General features: G+C 41.3%; 1 protein-coding gene across 3 annotated transcripts in view; it reads left to right on the forward strand.

The window, feature by feature from the left end:
- Window positions 1-21244, forward strand: part of INO80 (INO80 complex ATPase subunit) — a 122733-nt gene that overhangs the window by 97958 nt on the left and 3531 nt on the right. For 2 of the 3 annotated variants that reach the window (XM_025295894.3, XM_006066247.4), the window contains 8 exons: window positions 938-1032; window positions 7209-7281; window positions 15916-16074; window positions 16718-16820; window positions 17650-17738; window positions 19256-19411; window positions 19714-19873; window positions 20579-20794. In XM_025295894.3, coding sequence (XP_025151679.1) covers window positions 938-1032; window positions 7209-7281; window positions 15916-16074; window positions 16718-16820; window positions 17650-17738; window positions 19256-19411; window positions 19714-19873; window positions 20579-20794 — 1051 coding nt within the window. The remainder of the gene's footprint in view (window positions 1-937; window positions 1033-7208; window positions 7282-15915; window positions 16075-16717; window positions 16821-17649; window positions 17739-19255; window positions 19412-19713; window positions 19874-20578; window positions 20795-21244) is intronic. The other variant, XM_025295896.3, reaches the window with a different exon arrangement.

Here is a 21244-nt window from a genome sequence, read left to right on the forward strand (position 1 = left end):
CATACACTACACCAGCCATACCAGACTATAACAACCTTACATACCGAAGTACGCAGCCAGGCATAAGAGCTGCATAATGAGTATTACAATAAAAGAGCATTTGACCACAAAAAGTTATTTAGCATATATAGCTCCCAAATGTAGAAATGATTAGTCTTTTTCAATAGGAAAAAAATTTTTTGAACTGAAAAAAAAACTGTTTATGGTGTTTCTTATAAATCGGCAGCTATATTAGCTTTTGATACTAGTCCCTCACTGAGTGCACTTCTTGAAATGCAATCTATATGATTGGATAAAGAAAGAGGAAATCATTACATCATCTGTAAGAAGAATTGCAGCTTCCAAGAATGAATATATATTCCCTCCATTGCATCTCTTAAAATACCTCCTCCGTTCTTAAAAGTTGTAATTCTTCTTACAGATGACACCAAGAACATTCTCAGCCATGGAAAGTTACCTTATTGCTTAGGTCTCCCTTAACAGTAGTGCATGCTGTGCTAAAAGAAGGGAGCTTGGGTTGTAAATTCAAGGACTTTTGTCAGCAAGAATTTGCTGGAGAGAAACCCATTGGGGTGAGTGCTACTTCCTGAAAGAAAACCAGATATTCCATAGCCATGAGAGGCATCTGGTTGGTGACTGAAAAGCCATTTTGGTTTAGAGATTTTATTTATTTTATTTATCCTACAAAAGTCTGCAGGAATAAGATTAGTCTAAGTTGAAATTGAGAGTGGTTGTAATCTTCAGGGTACCCTCTGTTTTTACACACTGATAGTAAGCTTATTTACAAATCAAATTCCTGTACTTTTGAGATTGCTTTGTCTTCATTCTGGATAGAATGACTTATCCCCCATGGATAAGGTGGGTAGATGCTTATGAGAATTAGAATGCAGTAATTTGCATCAAGCTTATTATATCTTATATATGCTCTGATTGGCAGGAATATATGGTTTACAGGAAGCATACCTACATGAGGCTTGATGGCTCATCTAAGATCTCAGAGAGACGGGACATGGTTGCTGATTTTCAAACCAGGTAATGTTAATAGAAATTACAGAAATTGTCATTTGATTTTTCCTCTAGTTGAGATGGTGACTTTCAAAGAAATACCAGTACATCTCAGATTGTTAAGCAATCATGATACACTTCCTGCCATTTTAAGAGGTAGCTCCATCTGCTTATGATGGTTCAGATCTGGGTGGCTGTGAGAGAGAGAGGAAATGAATAGTTGGTAATTTTGGTATTCTAAATATTCTTTCTTACTGAATCAGCGCCTGTTTCTTTGCGCAATAAATAATTTCTGAGTATGAACCAGGATCCTTTTTATGTGAATAATAGGCATGTAAAAAAAAAAGTCCACAAGGCTATATTCATAAATGTTAACAGTGGCTATCTCTGAGTATTGACTTATAGTTGATTTTCATTTTGTTTTGCTTACCTGTTTTATTTTGTGTAAGTTTAAAGAAAAATCCCTTCTTTTTTTCCTGCTTTGCCCCTAATATTGTAGTGGTACAGTGCACTCTGACAAATTGCAATAGTGTGCAGTCTATTCATCTGGCAGCTCTCAGTTACAGTACCTATCCTACCCGATAATAAGCCTGTGAAATTTCAAATACCGCCTGCTGGATGCTGATGGCCTACAGAGCCATAATTATCCTAAGTGCAGGTTCTCATTGTAATAAGCAGGGTCTAGTTACTGCTCTCTCCAAGGAGAAAGCCAGGCTGCACTAGTGACAGGTCTCCTGAACTCAACCCTTAATTTTCCTTGAGAACTAAGGAATAGACTAGGTCTTAATGTTCTGTAAGTCAGAACAGTTCTGAATTTTTGGCCTTTAATTGTACAGTCTGTTACTATTTAGCTTTTGAATTCTTGGTAAGAAAATTAAGCATATAGCCACTTGTATTTAGGTTATAATTTTTTAAATTTCTTTTATTTCAGTTTTAAAACATGTTTTACTTCAACATAAAACAAATCTGTAATTGAACATAGCATGCATGCCCTCTGAGAATTTTTGCTATTGCACAGTCCCTTCATACAGCATGGGTAAGAGGTGCATCCTGATGTGTTAGTTTACAGTGCATACTCAGACCAATAACTCCTGGTTGAAACTGCTTCTGAATTCAGGTGCCTGTTTGACCAACAATGGAGGGGAACAACTTCTTTGGACCTGTTTAAGTTTGTTACCTAGCAGAAGCTTTTGGCCGGTTTGTGAATTGATTATTTAAGTGAGACATGTATAATAAGCATAGTAGTGCTTCCTAGCACTGCATATTGTTTTGTGCCTCCCCTCACCCCAGAAAAAGTTTACCAGCTGATCTTTATCATATTTTCTTGATTTTGAAATCAAATGAAACACATTTCACTATGTCCTTATCTAATCCAACGTTCAGAGCTCCAACTGACGAGACTTTTACATATGAAATCTATAGACTGTTTCCCTGGGGTGCCTATATTCTCTCCAGGCATATGTGTTAGAAGAAAAGTCATCAAGTAATCGGTCTTTCACCTACTATTGTTTGTGGTTTTTTCCCCCACTAATATGTTTGATATTGTACATTTGAGAATCTCCTTTATAGAAAAGCTTTTTTTTTTTCTCAAGTAACAGTTGTGGCCATTTTGTATTATATAAAATGCCTATTGAGGCAAATTTGAGATTATTTGATAAAGTAAAAATCACCCACAGTCTCATCACTGTTAACATTTTGGTTTATCCCTCTAGGCTCTGATATGTGTGTGTGATTATATTTACATGTTGATATCGTGTTGTACAGATGATTATGTGTCCTTATTTCTTCCACTTAGCAGTATTTCATAAAGATCTTCATATATCATCCAAAAAGTCATTATAGTCATTATTTTTAATGACCTATATTCCCTTACATTGGATATACTATCTTTCTGTTGTTAAAATGTTGAATATCTTTGTTTATAAAGCTTTGTTGTCATTTTAGATTATTGTCTTAGTATGGATTCAAACAAGAGGGATTACTGAGTGAAGGAATATGAGTGTTTAAGACTGTACATATTTTCATATTACTTTATAGAAAATTCTGCTGATGTTGATAACCAACCAGAGCTGTAATGTGTTGATCTGTAAACAATTTGGGCTTCTGAGTTATAGAGCTACAACTTTTCTTCTAGCTGACCCAATTCCCTAAACTGGGGATTTCATGGGGGCGAAAATCAGTAGATGTATCTATTTACTACTTTTAAAATCTCTCTTACTTGTGATTACTTGGGCAATCCCAGTAGCTTAGCTTTAAAAGAAGGGTATTTTCACCATTAAATTATACTAGATATACTTAGTAAATACTTTGTTTTTTAAACTTTCCTGGAAAACCTTATTTGAGTGTCCAAATTCTGCAACTAAGAATTACTTAGGGAGCAATGAATTTTATTTAGACTCAACGCAAGTAACATTTTAACACTTGGCATCTAATAAACAACTTTGGCATCCCAAAGTCAGCTACATGCCCAGCACTATTTCAGTATTTTGGTGCAAAGTGGCCTTAACTAAAGAAGAATGACAGTGAGATTTAGGCAAAATGAAAAAACAGACTTAAGTCTTCTTCCCTTCCTACATGATGAGCTAGACTAGACGATTAGAATTAGGATTATGGCTAGGAAATAATCTCTCTCTCATGTATAGAATCTGAACTGTATTTATGCTGATCAGAAGCCTGTGAGACAGATCCCTCCAAATGGGATCTCAACTTATAAAAGTTCTCAACTTATAAATTTGAAAGGCTAACCCAATATAGAGAAAAAGACAGGTGCTTTTGAAAACAAGAAAGCATCCTTGCCAAATACTTTCTTTGTTATTAATGAAAAGACATCAAAAGAAAAAATTGTAGTTTTCAACTGGAAAACCCTGTGGCTCAAAGGTCAGCCAGAGTAAACAAGAACTCCTATAAAAAGCCATTTACATTCCCTTCATACAAGATTGATTTATGAGGGGTCCTTCCAGGAAAGAGTCTGACTGAGACTAAAGACTGTTTGGCCAGGATGTCCTGACTGGGCAACATTCAGAACATGTGACCAGTATGTGATCCTAGACTAAGCCATTCACGAGGGCTTTTCTCTGGGGTGCCTTGGCCTTTTGCTTCTCTTCCTTCTATCCCATGACATTTCCCAAATGGACCCCCGCACCCCACCACCATTACCTGATTATTCAGGTGACTGGAAAATATAAGCAAAAGTAAGAGCGTAGTGTGGATTTTTTCCTTCTTGGTGAGAGTATAAATAAAGCTCCAGGATCTTTAATTCTAGCTCTTTTCCACTCATCATCAAGTCTTTCCCAAAGTCAGCTACATGCCACCCAGCACTATTTCAGTATTTTGGTGCAGAGTGGCCTTAACTAAAGAAGAATGAGAGTGAGATTTAGGCATGTCTTTGCTACATGATTTCATAGGCTGCTTCACAGACCACCGTGAAGCCTGGTCTCTAAGACCCATTCCAATAGAGACCCTGAGTTGAGATTCCTTTTTAGCCCCATAGAGGGCACCCAAACGATCATGTTGCCTTCTGGGATTCTATTTTCTTCCTTTTAGTCAGCTTCCAAAACATTAATTTACATTATCAATGCTAGATTTATTAAGTAGAAAGGAACTTCTCAGCAGTTCAATTTAGATGTTTTGGTTTACATATGATCCAACAGTGTGATCCAGGATGGACACTAATTTCTTTGACTTAATAATCTAAGACTCCCATAATCCTTATTTTTCCATTAGAGAATGATGAAATTACACTGGGTACAGCCAAACATTGCTGCTTACCATCTCATCACTAAAAGGTATCTTCTTGATACATAGGTAACATCCCCAGAAAAGCATTTTTCACCAGTAATATCTCTAAATTTTGTTACTAATTTATTTTTAACTAGATTCCTTTCTCTAGTGTTTTTTTCTGTATATAGTCCCTGTTTGTGAAGAATTGCTACATCTAGGGACTTATCTCTTTGGCTGTGCAGACTATGGAAATGACCTGTCTTTCTGCCTCTATTCTTTTTTATAGATCTCATCTACCTTCTTTCTCTCTCCTTGTCCCACCCTTTTCCCCCATCCCCATATCAACAAAAAGTCCTGGCTGTCAGGTGACTCCATCAGCTCTAACACAGATATCAGAGAGAAGCTTCTGACTCCTGCCTCTGTACCCACCAGAACAGGAGAGAGAGATGCATGGGATTGAGCAGTCTTCTTAAGGCCAAAGTGGAGAAGATTATCCTGTAGAGATTAGTATGGCCCTGGAAAGCTACATCAATGTTTATTTGAAGCATTATTGTGGTTAAATATTCTCTTACGGGCTAGGAGGTATCAAGCTTGCATTTACATCATCCCATATCTAAGGGAGAATGTGTTTGTAAACTGGCAGATGCCTTTTAAATTTTTGGTTTGCCCTTTATGATTTAACTGTGAAAGATGATATCATATAAATACAATTATGAAATATTAGACTTCATGATAAAATTCAAGGATAGATGAGCACAACTTCCAGTACTTTTGGAATCATGCCCTACAAGAGACCTCCAAACATTATCTGTTATCCATGTCTGCCTCTAGAAAAGATGTGTTTAATTGAATGCAAATTAATGGACAGGTTTCTACTAGGACCTACCCAGCATAGGGATTTAGCCAGGATACTTCTTTCAGAGTAGTTCCTTCACTGGTATTCATGTTTGCCATTGATATGTCATCATTTAGTCACTTCAGCTATTTTATTCAGAGCATCCTCATTTTACAGTGCAGGAAACAGACCTTTAGCAGTCACGTGACTTTACCAAGGAAGAACTGCATCAAGGGACAAGAGCACCCTGATGTCACTGTGTTTGTTTTTTCTCTTAAACTGGAACCCACAGAATAAAATTCATCTTACATTGAGATTTAATACGTATCTACCATGTCAGAAAATCAGAAAAAATACTTATCCTTATGACCTGTGATATAATATTTTCTAATCTGTTCTTTTTATTTCTGTAATTTATGTGTACCAAACCCACCAAACTGATTTCATGACCAATGATAGGTATGACCTGCAATTTGAATAACACTGGTAATGAATTTCTAGTTTTGTTCCTCATTATAGTCATGAAGAAAAGGGATCAGCAGCTTGATTTAGAGGGCTGTAAAGTTTGTTCATCAGTATAATGCAGTCCCTTTCCTGTAGAAATGTTCTGGAAAATAACCTCAGGTGACAGAAACATGAAAATGCAAGATAGTCTTGAATATATTCATGTTATCTGCAAGAACTGGGCTTGAACTGAGCCCCTAATTGCATGTGTGTACACAGATAAACCTTATAGTCAGTCTGTCCTTTCTGATCTGGCATGGCCTTTGTTCCTAAAAGATATTCAGTGAATATTTACTGCCTGAATGAGTGACAGGCGCACCTACTGATTTATTTGTAATCCTCGGTTTCTTTAAAAGGATATAGGATGTAGAGGGGAACTGAGAAAACTATATCTTATCATTTCTGTTAAGGGCAATGTTGGCATCCATCAGAAAAGTAATTTTAGCCTGTCTTCATGGATTGATCCTATATTCAACTGAATACTTAGAAGTCATAACCTGAGTCTTAATCCTGACCTCTGGTCATTTTTCTGGACTAACTTTTTTCATATGAAGTTGAGTCCTTCGGAGTTATGATCATTGAAGTGAAGTGAAGTCGCTCAGTTGTGTCCAACTCTTAGTGACCCCATGGACTGCAGCCTACCACGCTTCTCCGTCCATGGGATTTTCCAGGGTTGCCATTGCCTTCTCCAGTTTCCCAGCTGCAATGATCATTAGTTCCCAGATTATTGAAAGTCATGATTCTTTGGGGAAACACCAGACAATACTGACTTATTTTTCCCCACTGTATGAACTGGGAATAGTTTGACTTGCTAAACAGTTGACTATTACAGAGACATCTCTACTTCCATGGCATACTTTTCTGTTACATTTGCCAAATATTTTAAATTATATTGCCTATCAGTCAGTGGACAGCAGAAGTTTATCTGCAAATTGGAAGATGACTGCCATAGTCCTTTTAGCAGCCCAGCACCTTTGTTGACACCTTTCAGTGTGTCAGAAACGTGGGTCTGGTCTGGGTAACCACCAAAACTTTCTAGGCCCAGACATTGTTCTGTGTCCAGAGATCCCTCTTTTTTGCTACATGCCAGTTTTCTTTTTCAGTTTTTCCTCTTAAAATATCTCTCCCTCTCTCTCTCCTGCAGGAATGACATTTTTGTGTTCCTGCTAAGTACACGAGCTGGAGGACTGGGTATCAATCTGACTGCCGCAGATACCGTAAGTAACAAGCTAAAAATATACTGGATATGTAGTTTTTCTACTGCAAATATGTTGTTTGGTTGATACTATCCTTTATTATGTATCACAAACTCTTTATTTCTTTGCCTCTTGTTATGTTAAAAGGAAGTAGTTGCATTTACCCTGGAACATTTTAGCTTTCTTTTTTAGACTTTCTTTCTATTCTCTTATTCGAAGTTTCTTATACATTCATTCAACACAGATTTAGTAAAAGTATACTGTGTGTCTGATAGTATTCTAAACACTTGGACTGTGTTAGGGAACTCAACCAACAAGATTTGTGTGTTTTAGGAGCTATAACTGAGCAAATCAGAAAGGGTTGTTTTATGACTCTTATGTATTATTCCATCATAGGAAAAACTTGTATCTTTATATCCTAAACTTCTAAACATGGTTGGAGAGCAATGAAATTGGTGATTTAAAAAATAAAAAGACATTTCATCAAATTATCTGTCCCTTTATACCCACTCTCCTTGGAGGGATGCTTCAGCATCTGAAGTATGGGAGAAGAAAAGAGCATTCCTTTTGTATCTCAGAACTATTCCCAAGATACAATATATATTTAAAAACAATTTCAGTAACCTTGAGACATAAAAATGCATAAATGGGAAATTGTTTTGTAGATGGCATGACTCTACAAATACCATTTAATGTGGTCTTTGTGGTACCTCTGTGAAATACAGAGCATCAGAATCCCCACAAATAGGAGAAAGATGCAAACTCAGGAGGGTCATGGAGAAATGAAGTCCAAAGGTGAAGAAGCTTGGATAAATTCCCAGCAGTAGATCTGAACTAGACCCCCTGTTTCCCAGGTTCCACTTCTAGACTGTCCATTCTTTCTCCTTGTTAACTGCTTGCCTTCAAGAATGAAAAACAGAATCCATAACATCACCAAGTAGAGTCTCAGCCACAGGACTCAGCTGTGCTTCCCTCAGGACCTAAACCTCAGCCAGTTAACCTTGTTGGAACTGGGTTCCAGGGCCTCAGGTCTGCTGGAGGCATAACTGGGTAGATTCTGTAATTTACCTGTACATTATCAGCCTCAGTCATCTTGAGAGAAGGCAGTCAATGGTGGTAGTGTTGTTCTGGGGAGTCCTCTGATGAGGTAGCTCACTTGGTGCCATGTTAGCAGAAATTTGCCTTTCCCTTTGCCCCTTGGTTCTCTGCTCTAGTTTTTATGCATACTGGCCCAATTAGTCATAGTCTTTTTTTTTTTCTTTTTTCTGATTAATTACTTTGGATGTAAATTTGTGGGTGGTAGAGGGCAGGTTCCATAGTTTTTGGATTCCTTCAAATTAGAGAAATGAGACATGGGTTTGAATCCGAGCTCTGCTATTCACTGTGTGAACGTGAAGCAGCTGCTTGACTGCTCTAAGCCATAGTTTCCTCCTCAATAGAATGAATATAATAATCCTTCCTTCTCCTATAGCTGTGAAATGTTGCCTAGAAAGTATGTGTGCCCAGTGCCTGCACATTAATAGCCCTCAGGGATCCTGTGGCCCTTGTAGCTCCTAATGAGAGAGCCAGGTCCAGGACTTTGTTATTTATACCGGGCCGCAAATAGCCTTCCTTTCCCTTAGGCCTTGTCTGCCTGGCTCTGTGCTCAGCTCTGCTACTATGGGAAAGTTGGGGATGGGAGTCCAGGGAAGGCTTTGGATTCCCAGGGTGGGTAAAAAAAATTCACACATGATGTGGATTGAAGGGCCAGAGCTGGGGCCTGGGAGCCTCAGAGGAGGAAGAGAGATGAATGGGGAGGCAGTACTCCGGAACCCTGCACTGGCTCAGCATTGCTGTGTCCTGGAGGTGTGGCTGGGAGAGGGTGGAAACTCTTAGGGTCTTCCCAGGGGCAGGAGCTTCTTCTCTGGCACTTTTGTCCCCTCCAGGGTTGGTAGATAAGCCTCTCCTGGAAAAGTGCTCTGTCACTGCACAGCCCCCCAAAAACTGAGCCTGAGTTTATCTCTGGGTCTCCCGCTTCCCCCTTCCTGCCCTGGGGAAGCCTTGGTCTCCATATCCCAACTGCAGTTATCCTCAGAGAGTCAGGGGTACTTGGGTGAGAATCCCAAGCATGTCTCTCTTGCCACACTAGGTTCTTCCCTTATACAAAGAAGTGCCTAATGGGGCACGCCAGGTGCAGATTGGAGGATTTGGAGACAAGTAACTTGGTTCTTGGATGGGTGTTGAGACACTGTTTAGTGTGTGGGTGGGTCTCAGTTATTACATTTATCTAATCTGCATGCTCCCCCACCCTCTCCCCTCCACATCCTGGGCTTTGCTCCAACTAGCCAAAGCCAATGCATATTTGAAATAAAGCATTGAGCTCATAGGAACTGATCCAGACACAGATTCAATTCAGCAAAGTGTTAAGTTCTCTCCCAGGTTAAAGGGGATCCTCTGACCGTGGCCTAGGAGTTGACAGCAGTGGGCCCAATTAGCCTTACTCTTTATGTGAGCACAAGATTGATCATTTTCTCCCAGCTGGTCTTTTGGACTCCAGTCTCAGCTCCCCAGCCCCATACCTCCTCAATTTGTTTATACCCTTCTTTATCAGCCATGCTAATCCCTTACTTAAAACTCTTCAGGGAGTCTCTGTCATCTACAAGATAAAGTGTAAGCTCTTTTACACAAACAAGACCCTTCACTTTGTGGCCTTTATCTCCCTTTCCAGACTAATTGCCAGACTACTGCTCCTTCCATAATTTATATTCCAGAAACAATGATTGACTTGATTCCTGAACCTCCCATACTGTATCATGTGCATGCTAAATCACTTTAGTTATGTCCGACTCTTGTGCAACCCCATGACTATAGTCCGCCAGACTCCTCTCTCCATGGGATTCTCCAGGCAAGAGTACTAGAGTGGGTTCCCATGCCCTTCTCCAGGGGATCTTCCCAACCCAGGGATCGACCTGCGTCTTCTTCATTGGCAGGCGGGTTCTTTACCACTAGTGCCGCCTACGTAAACAGCTCCCTCATCATAGGTCTTTCTCCTTGACACATCTCTTCTTCCACCTGGGGAACTTCTGATTGTTTTTCAAAACCCCATTCATGATCAGGGGTTGCTGTTTTATATAGACTGATAAAGCTCTGATAAGGTGACATTTGCACCAAGATCTGAAGAAAGTGAGAAAAGCAAGCCAATTATGTATGTGGCCTAAAACAAGAGCATTCCAGGGAAAGGAGATAAGTGCAAAGCCCTGAGGTGAGAACATGCTTGGCATAATCGAAATGAAACGAAGCCTTTTGTAGGGGAAACAGAATGAAGGTGGGCAGAGTGGTGTCAAATGAGTGACCGAAGTAGATTGTGTGGGACTTCATGGGCCATGGTTAGGATTTTGAGGTGAGAGGCTACTGGAAGGATTTGAGCAGAGAAAATGTGTCCTTCTGTCTTCCAGGGTTGTGGAGTGGGGAAGACCATAGGGAGAAAGGTGGAAGCAGGAAGTTCAGTTAGGAATTAGACATAAGGCAGTGGTGACTTGGGCAAGGATTGAAGTAGTGGAGGTGATGAGAGATACTTGGAATCTGCATGTATCAATATTTTGAAGGCACAGCCAGTGAGGTTTGCTGCTAAAACTGGATGTGGATCGTGTGGGTCAAGGAGAAGTCCAAGGTGTTCAATGTGAGGAACTAGGGTGATGGAGGTACCAGCTACTGGTTAAGGGAAAGTGCACAGAGGAATGGGTTTGAGAAAGGAACTCAAGAGTTTGGTTTGGGGTGTATTAAGTTCAAGGTTCTTAGCAGACATTAAGTAACAGTGTCATGCAGGCAGTAGAGTGTGGTTTTTAGGAAAAAGATTGAGGCTCAAGATATATTTTGGAGTCACCAGGTCATAGGTAATGTTTAAGGCCTTGAGGCTAGATGAGGTCACCTGGGGAGACCTAGCATTGGTTCATTAGATTAAACTATCTTTCCCCTCTCAGCCTGCCTATCTCAGGTTTCATCTATGGTTTCTTAAGGAATGTTTCACCTAGCCGTTCATTGGAATAACCCAAAAATAAGCAGGTTTGAGGGGCAGAGCTGCATCATGCTTCTGGTGTTGTGGGTTTTTTGTGCAGGCTTCTCTTGTTGTGGACCACGGACTCTAGGCAGAGATTCAGTAGTTGGAGCTTGTGGGCTCTTGAGCACGTGACCTCAGTAATTGTGGTGCATGGGCTTAGTTGCTCCATGGCATGTGGAATCTTCCCGGACCAGGGATCGAACCTGTATCCCCTGCATTGGCAGGCAGATTCCCATCCACTGAGCCACCAGGGAAGTCCCATGCTTCTAGTTTTCACAGCTTGTCTTTCACAAGTGAACTACTCCAGCCAGTCAGAAAGAACCAAAGCTAACCCTAACCCCACAACTAGAGGAGTAGAAATAGGTATTCTCTTTACTCCCTGGGACATAGAGGCTCTGAATATTCTGAGTCTCCAATTCTGAAATAGTTTACATTTAATTTTGAGGGGAAGGCTAAGGGACTCACAAATTAGAACCTCTTAGAATACTCAGGGAAAAAAAAAAATGGAACCACACGATTGAAATGAGTTGCTAGGTAATGGTTTGTGTGGAGTCAAGTTATACTCCCTGTGTGTATTATTAGAGAAACAATAAGTTTAACTGCTTGCCTGGCATTTTTCCTTTGCCCTGAGATTATTTAGCTTCAGAAGATCCCCAGAACCATTTATGGACAAGGAAGAGGTTAGTCACCCTAAACTGTCAGGAAAAACTTAATGTTTTATGATTGTGAATGCATATATAAACATGTATTTGTAAACAGTGAGACTCAGACTCACTCTGTTAATAAAAACATGATTTTAGCATGAAATTAATGGCAGCTGCCCCTTACTGTCTGCCTTGTTCTTTGTGTATTCTTCCTAAAGTAGGCATTTGACATTGTTTAGTAAGGCATTGTTATAAACTGCACTGTTGGTTTTGTTTTTGTGTCAGACTGTTTTAAATGTTTGTGTAGAAAGAGATTGAGGAGCTTTTGTCCCATAGTAGCAAGCAGCGTGAGAAGTCTTATGTCCCATGAGACACCATGGGACAGCTTTCAGCCCTCCCAAGGAACTGAACTTCTAACACATTCTCCACCCATTCCCTCCAAGTGTTGGTCCAGCTGTTTCCAGTTGTTCCTCTCAATTTTCCCATTTTCACTCCCTCATTCCCTGAAACTCTCTGTCTTTGACTTAGAGAGCCAAGAGCATCCCACACATCTCAGCTCTCACCTTCTTCCTTTGCTTCCCCTTTCCAGTGCCCTCCCAGCTTGCTGTTTACAACTTCATAAAAGTGCTGACAATTAATATATTTCCCCTTAGTCATTGCTGGGCCACGCATTGTGGACTGGCTCTGATCTTTCCTAGTTAAGTCAGTTGTTGTATCCTTAATTGTTGCTTGTTTTTCTCTAGAATGTCATTGAGCTCCATAAAGACAGGTGTCATAACTGTCCTACTCTGATGGACATTGTCTCCCCTGAGTTTATGTCACTGTTGATTCAGTGTTCATTTTTTATTGTCAAGGTAGATAATAACCATACATCTCATCTGGTGTTTATATCTCTCTTATTTTTGTCTTAACTTGCTAGCTTATACATGTTTCATATTATTTTTCTCTGTGTCTTTTTCTAGGTAGAATTTTTTTTTTTTTTAAACATCAACAGCTTATTAGATAGGGCTAAGTAGAATCTTATTTTATTTTCTTCCTCAACAGTTCTTTACCTCTTTTAATCCATTTGAAAGATAAAAGCCATTAAATTGGGGAAAAAGGGGACTTGAAAGTTAAATTGCAAACCTGTCTCCTTAGGTTCCAATCTTCTTACTGTTGATGACCTCAAAAGAACCCAAGTTGAGTCAGGTTTGGTTGCCACTGAGACTTCTAGGAAAAATGTAAATATGGAGGAAACACTTGTGAAATGATTCATAGTATAGGGCTGCCCATTATGAGTTCATGCTGAACTATTCATTGCCTTAGGCTTGGACTACTGAAGGTACTGTCTTTTGGGTGTGACATCAACTCTCATTTTCCACATGTGCAGTCACGTTAGGTATGTTGGGCAAACAGTTGCCCCCACCCCAGTTCAGTTGGAAGTCTCACTTTCATTAACTCTGTCCTCTCTTCTTTTGTTCTCCCTGAAAGTTTAAACTGAATTTTCTAGAATTTTGCCTATCGTGTTGAAGTTCCAAAATGTCCTGTGGTCAGGTTTTCTGTATTCCTCTAACAAGTGACAAACGTCGTATACTTCCAAATCCTAGATCTGTGGACACTGGCTTAACAATAAGCTTTCATAATGATTTTCTTTCTTTGGCAGGCAGTTTGTCATTTCTTTTTCCTCAAGGATTCTAACTTACACTAAAAGTTGAGGGATTATACCTCATATGAGAGCAAGACAAAAGGAGCACCATAAGAAAGAGCCAGTGGGGGTTCTTGCAATTAGAGGCAAAAACATTAAAAATGCTGATGCCTTTTATCCATCTTCGCATCAAGTGAGTTCTGCAGAAAATGGCAAAAGAATTGCTTCCATTATTAAATGAGAAAATAAATTACTTAGGAATAGTGTTAGTCATAAGTCATAAGTTGCTCAGTCGTGTCTGACTCTTTGCGACCCCATGGACTGTAACCTACCAGGCTTCTCTGTCCATGGGATTTTTCAGGCAAGAATACTGGAGTGGGTTGCCATTTCCTTCTCCAAGAGATCTTCCCAACCCAGGGATTGAACCTGGTCTCCCACATTGTAGGCAGACGCTTTACCATCTGAGCCGCCAGGGAAGTAGTGTTAAGCAATGGAAAAAGCATCTAGAGGAACAGTGTCAAGAGAGATGAATTACTCTTTTGCTTACATTTTAGCACTTTTTCTAGTTTTGATCACATCTTAGAGATTCTAGTATCAATTGACTAGTATTTGTAGAATTCTACTTTGTTCTGGTGGATGGTGTCTGTCCTCTAATAACACTAGGCAGGAGAATTTTTAAAATACATAATACATATGAAATAATTGGATACCTTTAGAAAATAGTGACTACATGGGAGCTTGGACCAGGATAGGCAATGCAACGTTTTGCTAATAGTGCGGGTCGTAAAAGGAGACTGTTAAGACTGTGAGCTTAGTCCAGTCTTCCCAATTTATGAGATGAAGGAAATATATCAGGTTTTTATGAAAATTTAGTGAGATATGTATGCACATCTGTTTTAAGTGCTTAACAGGTTTTGACCATTGTAATTTCTAATACAAATTCATAAGGAATAGGAAAAGGAAACATTGTTACAGGCAAGAGAGATCAGGGAGGTCTAAGTTGGAAAAACAGCTTGAGCAAGAAGTGGTACAGTCAAACTAACGTAAGTGAGGGATACCAAAGAGAACTATCTGACAAAAGGGAAGAGGTGTGTTTGTATTAGGAAAGAATAAAAGTGAAGTTGTCTTAGTATATAGCTGCTGCTGCTGCTAAGTCGTTTCAGTTGTATCCGACTCTGTGCAACCCCATAAACGGCAGCCCACTAGGCTCCCCCATCTCTGGGATTCTCCAGGCAAGAACACCGGAGTGGGTTGCCATTTCCTTCTCCAGTGCATGAAAGTGAAAAGTGAAAGTGAAGTCCCTCAGTCATGTCTGACTCTTAGCGACCCCATGGATTACAGCCCACCAGGCTCCTCCATCCATGGAATTTTCCAGGCAAGAGTACTGGAGTGGGGTACCATTGCCTTCTCCGAAGTAAACTGAAGAAAGAGACTGTGATCTCAGAAACCTGCTGATCTTGAAGCATCAGTGAGCCAGATGTAGATGGTGAGGGCCTGGCCCAGGAGCAGGACAGTGGGAATATAGAAAGAATGGGTTTGTTTCTGAAGAAGTACTGGCTAGATTTGGTGACTTGGTTGAATGTAGAGGAAGACACATGAGCGATGAGGGTCACTTTGAACTGGCTTTCTTGTAAGAGATCCACTGTATTGCTAGTGGCTTCAGGACTGAAGATCCAAGATTCTGTCGGTTTTAGGATCACCTATGGGTCAGAGGAGTAGGGAGTACATTTTGTTCTTTGTGTTTATTGTTTAGCAAACTAGAAGTAGCTTCCAGAGAACCCTTTAAACATTTCTTGCCTGAAATTCAAGAGACAGGAAATGACCCTGTTAGTGGGAACCTGAGAACACCAGGAAAGCCATGCCTGTCTCTTACCAAGGTAGGCTTGGGGTTAAAAAGAAGAATTTCACATCCCAGGCCCACTGCTTATTTAGTCTGTGTGGTCTTGGATAAAGTCTCTGAGTTCCCTGAGTCTCAGTTTCCTCATCTATTTATATAAAATAGGGGTTTTTAATAGTGACTAAATCATAGTGGTAGTGGAATTTAAGTGAGTTAATACACATAAAACATCTAGTACAATGATTGGCAAATAGTAAGCCCTGGTTGTTAAGTGTTAATATTGTTGCCATTCTCTTTTTAAATGAAAACCCTGAAAAAAGCTCAGAGTCTTTCGCCCAAAGCAGGTGAAGGAATGGCTTGGTTTTATGAATAGATATCTGTTCATCTTTATATCATAGGAAAAAATCTGGTATCATACTGTTGAAATAGATGAATGGCTGGGTTGCTGTCAGAATTCCTGGTGTTGGCCTGAGAGTGCCTCAGTCTTTGCTGTATTCTTGTCCTGCCTGCACAGGTGATTTTTTATGATAGCGATTGGAACCCCACTGTGGACCAGCAGGCCATGGACAGGGCCCACCGCTTGGGGCAGACAAAGCAGGTTACCGTCTACCGCCTCATCTGTAAGGGCACCATTGAAGAACGCATTCTGCAGCGAGCCAAGGAGAAGAGCGAGGTAAGCAGAAGGCAAAGGAGGTACTGTGCTGGTAGAGAAAGTAGTTCAGCCACAGCGACTGACCGAGACTAAGATTCTCGGCTTTCATTGATATGAAAGCCCTGAAATTTCTTGCGACTAGAAGATAAAATGAAGTCCTATACAAAAGCAGCGTGTACTGGCCTGGCCATTCCTCACTTCTTTTCTTCTGGAATGGTATCTACACCCTGTATTCTCCTGTCGTTCATTTGAAGAAGACCCCAGTTGTGGCCCTCGTGTTTGACATAGTTTCACATTCATGGGAAGAAGAAACGGCCTTTGCTCCTGCCCTAGTATTCTCGGTGTGATCGGCCTCTGAGCTGTATGCTTAATTTGCTAGTTTCTAAAGAAATTATCATTTTTGGTTCTTTTCCGTCTTGATTCAGTATTATTGGATCTTACAGCTGTCAACAGTTTCAGGCAAAGAAGCTCTCATCGTCCTTTCTGTTGGCACAAATGACCTGGATGAGCCAGTCACGCAAATTAAAAAAAAAAAAAAATAGGAAATCCAGGGGCCTCACCAGAACTACAGATTGAGAAACTTGTTTTCTTTCTGTTTGGATATTTTCCATAAGGGAACAGATGCCTATCGGTGATTTTTGTTTGTTTGTTTGTTTTGTATTAGATTCAACGGATGGTGATTTCTGGTGGAAACTTCAAACCAGATACCTTGAAACCCAAAGAGGTGGTTAGTCTTCTTCTAGACGATGAAGAGTTGGAAAAGAAATGTACGTACTCTAGACCTCTTATTAATGCGCTCTCCTTACAGAGATGATTCCTCTGGCTCCACATATCTGAAAACGAAAGGGCCCTTGACTATGTCCCAAGGGTAGGCAAAGCCAGATTATATTTGGGGAGAAACACTTTTTTGGTTAATATTTTGTTCTAAAGCTCATACAAGGATATGTTATGGAGTATAAAGAATAGGTGTATTTTTAGAGTTATATGACTTCAAATAAATGTGTACAGGAAGGCTGTCTCCTAGATTTCCTTAGCAGTAATGAATTTACTCTCTTCTGTCCAGAGAAATATTTTTGTGAAATTAATGGAAAAGTTGGAAAGGCACACTGCCGTATGTAATATTCAGCCCTTCTCCCAGTATTTCTGACTTTTGAGAAGCCAGAAAGTGGGTTTCAGACTTAACCTTGTAAACTTCTGCAGGCATGGACAGCATCACATCACAAAATGTGATGAACTACCTTTCTTACAGTGCTCACGTGTGCCACTGCCTTCTGAAAACCTTTCAGGACTCTGTAACCATACTCGATCTGTGCCGTGCACAGATATTAAAAGGCTGAAAAGAAAAGGAAAAAGGAGAGGCATGGAAAGGCCCATGACAATGAGACTGAATCATGGTTTGAACCCCAAAACTGTTTAGAATCCAAGGAACTCTGTTCGTTCTCCAAGTTAGGAAACCATGAGTTATCTGCCTGCCTGAAATGGATAGAAGTCATACCTTGAATCATAAATATCAGAGAATAAGGCCACCTTAGTTTCAGAGAATAAGGATCAGGATTGCCATGGGTGCTTCATTAGATCTTAAAATGTTCTTGATAGTGAGACTCCGGCAAGAAGAGAAACGGCAGCAGGAGGAAACCAACCGAGTTAAAGAACGCAAGCGCAAGCGGGAAAAGTACGCAGAGAAGGTATGTCAAGTTGGGGTGGTGGACTGGGGCTGATGGGGGTGCTGAGTGGTCCCTCCAGAAAAGACTGTAGAATGCATGCTTGTCATCTTGGTTGCTGGTTGGTATCCAGCTCCATCTGTGTGTGTTATGTAACAGTTCTGTCCTGACTGACAGTTGAGCAGGAGAAATGCAGCCTTGGTAGGGTTGTACTCCCCACACAGACGTAATTGTATTATATGGGTCTGTGGTCACATGTAATTGTAGAAACCTTTTGTTGGGACTTTTTTTAAAAGCTTAAGTCCAAATGTGAGTAAGATGAATGTTAGATTATTAGATTTTGTAGAATCTTAAAAAGGGCCTAAGAAGTCATTAAATCCAGTCCTTCTGCCATAATTCTTCTATTATCATCTACTACTGGAAAATTAAATCACTGTCACGCTATTCATCTCTTTCTCTAATTCATGCCAAGGATTTGGGCTGAGCTGTTTTTTGCTTTGTTTTCTTTTTTTTTTTTTTTTTTGTATCCCTTCTGACATGTCCTGCTTGAGCCTACCAGGCTAGCTGCAACATGGGATGTAGTTCCCCTCCATTTCTTCCTGTCTTGCTGTTTCTGCCCATGTGCCAGTAATCCTTAGCATAACCTAGTCTTTATTGTTGTTTAGTCCCTAAGTCATGTCCGACTCTGCGAACCCGTGGACTGTAGCTCAGCAGGCTTCTCTATCCATGGGATTACCCAGGCAAGAATACTGGAGTGGGTTGCCATTCCCTTCTCCAGGGGATCTTCCCAACGCAAGGATTAAACCCAAGTCTCCTACATTGCAGGCAGATTCTTTACCGTCTGATCCACCAGGGAAGCCCCAAAGACATACCATATTAACCCTAATATAGATCTAGATACAAATGCTGTTAGGTGCAGTGGATGAATGTGGTTCCCAGAATTTTCTAAGCACACTCTGATTCCACATCTCTAACCTGTGACAAAGCCCTGCTGAACTTGGCTCTAGCACTGTTTGGTGTAGCTCAGTCACTCAGTGCTTAAGCATTTTCATGTAAATTGAGGAGATAATGAAAAGCCACTTCAGTATTCCTTGTGTATGAGGAGAACCTTCATTCCCCTTATGCATATTTAAAAAGAAGGCAGAGTAAAAACAGATGTGTAAAAATAAACTAAGAGCACAGGGGCCCTCCTGCTTGTGGGGCTGCATTGGTTCAGCCTGATAAGTGCTGCGAGGCTGCGCTGGAAGCTGACCGACCCTCGCCCTGTTCAGATTCTGTTTGGCACAGCTCCATTCAGTGTGACTGGCCTTTCAACTCTGTATTATTGTGGTAGAATATGCATAAACTTGTACTAAGTGATTCCTTTCCTCCTTCCTTGGGATTTTTTTTTTCTTTTTTAATAATATGCTAGTTGAATAAAGTGAAACTTAGACGTTTACAAAGAGTCAAATATCTGTCATCACTTTCTTTTCCAACCCCACTTTTGTCTCAGTGCTTAGCCTCATGTTTTTTTCTGTATTTCTTGATTTGTGTATTCCCAGAAGAAAAAAGAAGACGAATTGGATGGCAAAAGGAGAAAGGAGGGTATGAACCTGGTGATCCCATTTGTTCCCTCAGCTGATAACTCCAATCTCTCTGCGGATGGGGACGACTCCTTCATCAGCGTGGACTCAGCCATGCCCAGCCCTTTCAGTGAGGTGAGGCTCCTTTTATTAGTGATGCCTTCATTGCAGCAGTGGGGGCTGTGTCCTTACTGGGTAGCTTTTGCTTTTGGGGGGGATTTGCCTGCCTCGTAAAGGGGGTTTCACAAGGAATCCATCAGGAGAAAAGCAAATGAAGGCGAACTGCCTTCTCCAGAGCCACAGTAGGGGGTCTGAATCTCAGGAGTGATGCCAGAGAGGAGAGGGAATGTGGGGGACGCCTGGGAAGCACGTCCTCACTTAGGCACGAGGGCCCAAGGCTCTGAGAGGAGTGGTGATCATGACCCTTCCGCCTCTAGATCTCCATCAGCAGTGAGCTGCACACCGGCTCCATTCCCCCGGACGAGAGCAGCAGCGACATGCTGGTCATTGTGGATGACCCCGCCTCCTCAGCCCCTCAGTCCCGAGCCACCAACTCCCCTGCTTCCATGACGGGCTCTGTCTCAGACACTGTGAATGGTGAGTGACGCAGCTGTCCCTGCCGCTTGGGCGGGGTCCTGGTTCCTTCTCAGATAACAGCATTTTCTACCTTCTTTAAAGAAGAGTGGAGTAGAGCAGAAAACATTTGAAGTCTCATTGTTTTACTAGCCTGTTTAAGTGAAAGGGAGAATGAGAAAGCTTAGGGAAAACAAAAGAAGAACTTCATAAAGATTTCGAACTTCTTTGTTTTCTAGCCATTCCTGTTCTTCATATTTCACCCTTATTTGTGCTAATTTTTAGTTATAGTTAACTTTTCTGGGCCTTTCCTCACTTTGTTCTGTGGTGCCCAGTGTTGCTGCTATTTCTTGAGTCCCTCTACATTTGCAACTTGGGAGTAAAAGTCGATTCCCCAAGGCAGGAGAACATTGGACTGTGCAGGTGAATCACAAGTAGCACATCCCTGGAGTTCGTTTAGCAATGATCTAGTTTAAAGAAAAATTCAGGAGTAATGGCACCACTCTTAGAGAATTGAAAAGCAACTTGAGGTGTCAGGCCGTTGTAGCTACTCACAGTTCTTGCTAATGCTGTGTAACTGTGTGGCTCAGCCATTAAATTGGGCCATAGACCTCCCTAGGAGTCCTGAAACAAAACACCCCGAAAGTCATCTTCTGTGTCCAGGAAAAGATTCCCGTCACACATAAGAAATTGACTTTTTTCCCCCTCTTGACCAATTTCTTCCCACAGGGATTTCCATTCAGGAAATGCCAGCCGCAGGACGTGGTCATTCAGCCCGAAGCCGAGGCCGCCCTAAAGGTTCGGGAAGCACAGCCAAAGGAGCCGGAAAGGGCCGGAGCCGAAAGTCCACTGCAGGCAGTGCTGCCGCCATGGCAGGAGCCAAAGCAGGGGCTGCCGCAGCCTCCGCCGCTGCCTATGCTGCATACGGGTACAACGTGTCTAAAGGTGCGGGGGCCCCAGGGACTAAGGGGCCATTCTGGCTGGGGCTAGTCTGGAGGGCTGCTGAGCATTCTGCCAGGTAGAGCAGGCAGGACAGCCCTGGGCCCAGAGCCCATGTTGGAGTGCGCCGCTGCACCAAGTGGTCCTGACACTCCCTGTGCTCTTGTGACTTAGTGTAGTGCTGCCTTCAGAGTGGAAGTAACTGAAAAACAAAAAGGTGAATTTCTTGACCATGTTGCTTTAAACATTTCTCCTGCTTTGAGAACTGATTTTTTTCCCCCAGACTCACATTTTAATAATTACATTTCTGTAGCGCAGACTAGCATAGTTAACAGTTACCCAGTAGCTTAGTTGGTAAAGAATCTGCCTGCAATGCAGGAGACCCCGGTTCAATTCCTGGGTCGGGAATATCTGCTAGAGAAGACATAGGCTACCCACTCCAATATTCTTGGGCTT

The sequence above is a fragment of the Bubalus bubalis genome, chromosome 11, assembly GCF_019923935.1.
Source record: "Bubalus bubalis isolate 160015118507 breed Murrah chromosome 11, NDDB_SH_1, whole genome shotgun sequence".
Lineage (NCBI taxonomy): Eukaryota > Metazoa > Chordata > Mammalia > Artiodactyla > Bovidae > Bubalus > Bubalus bubalis.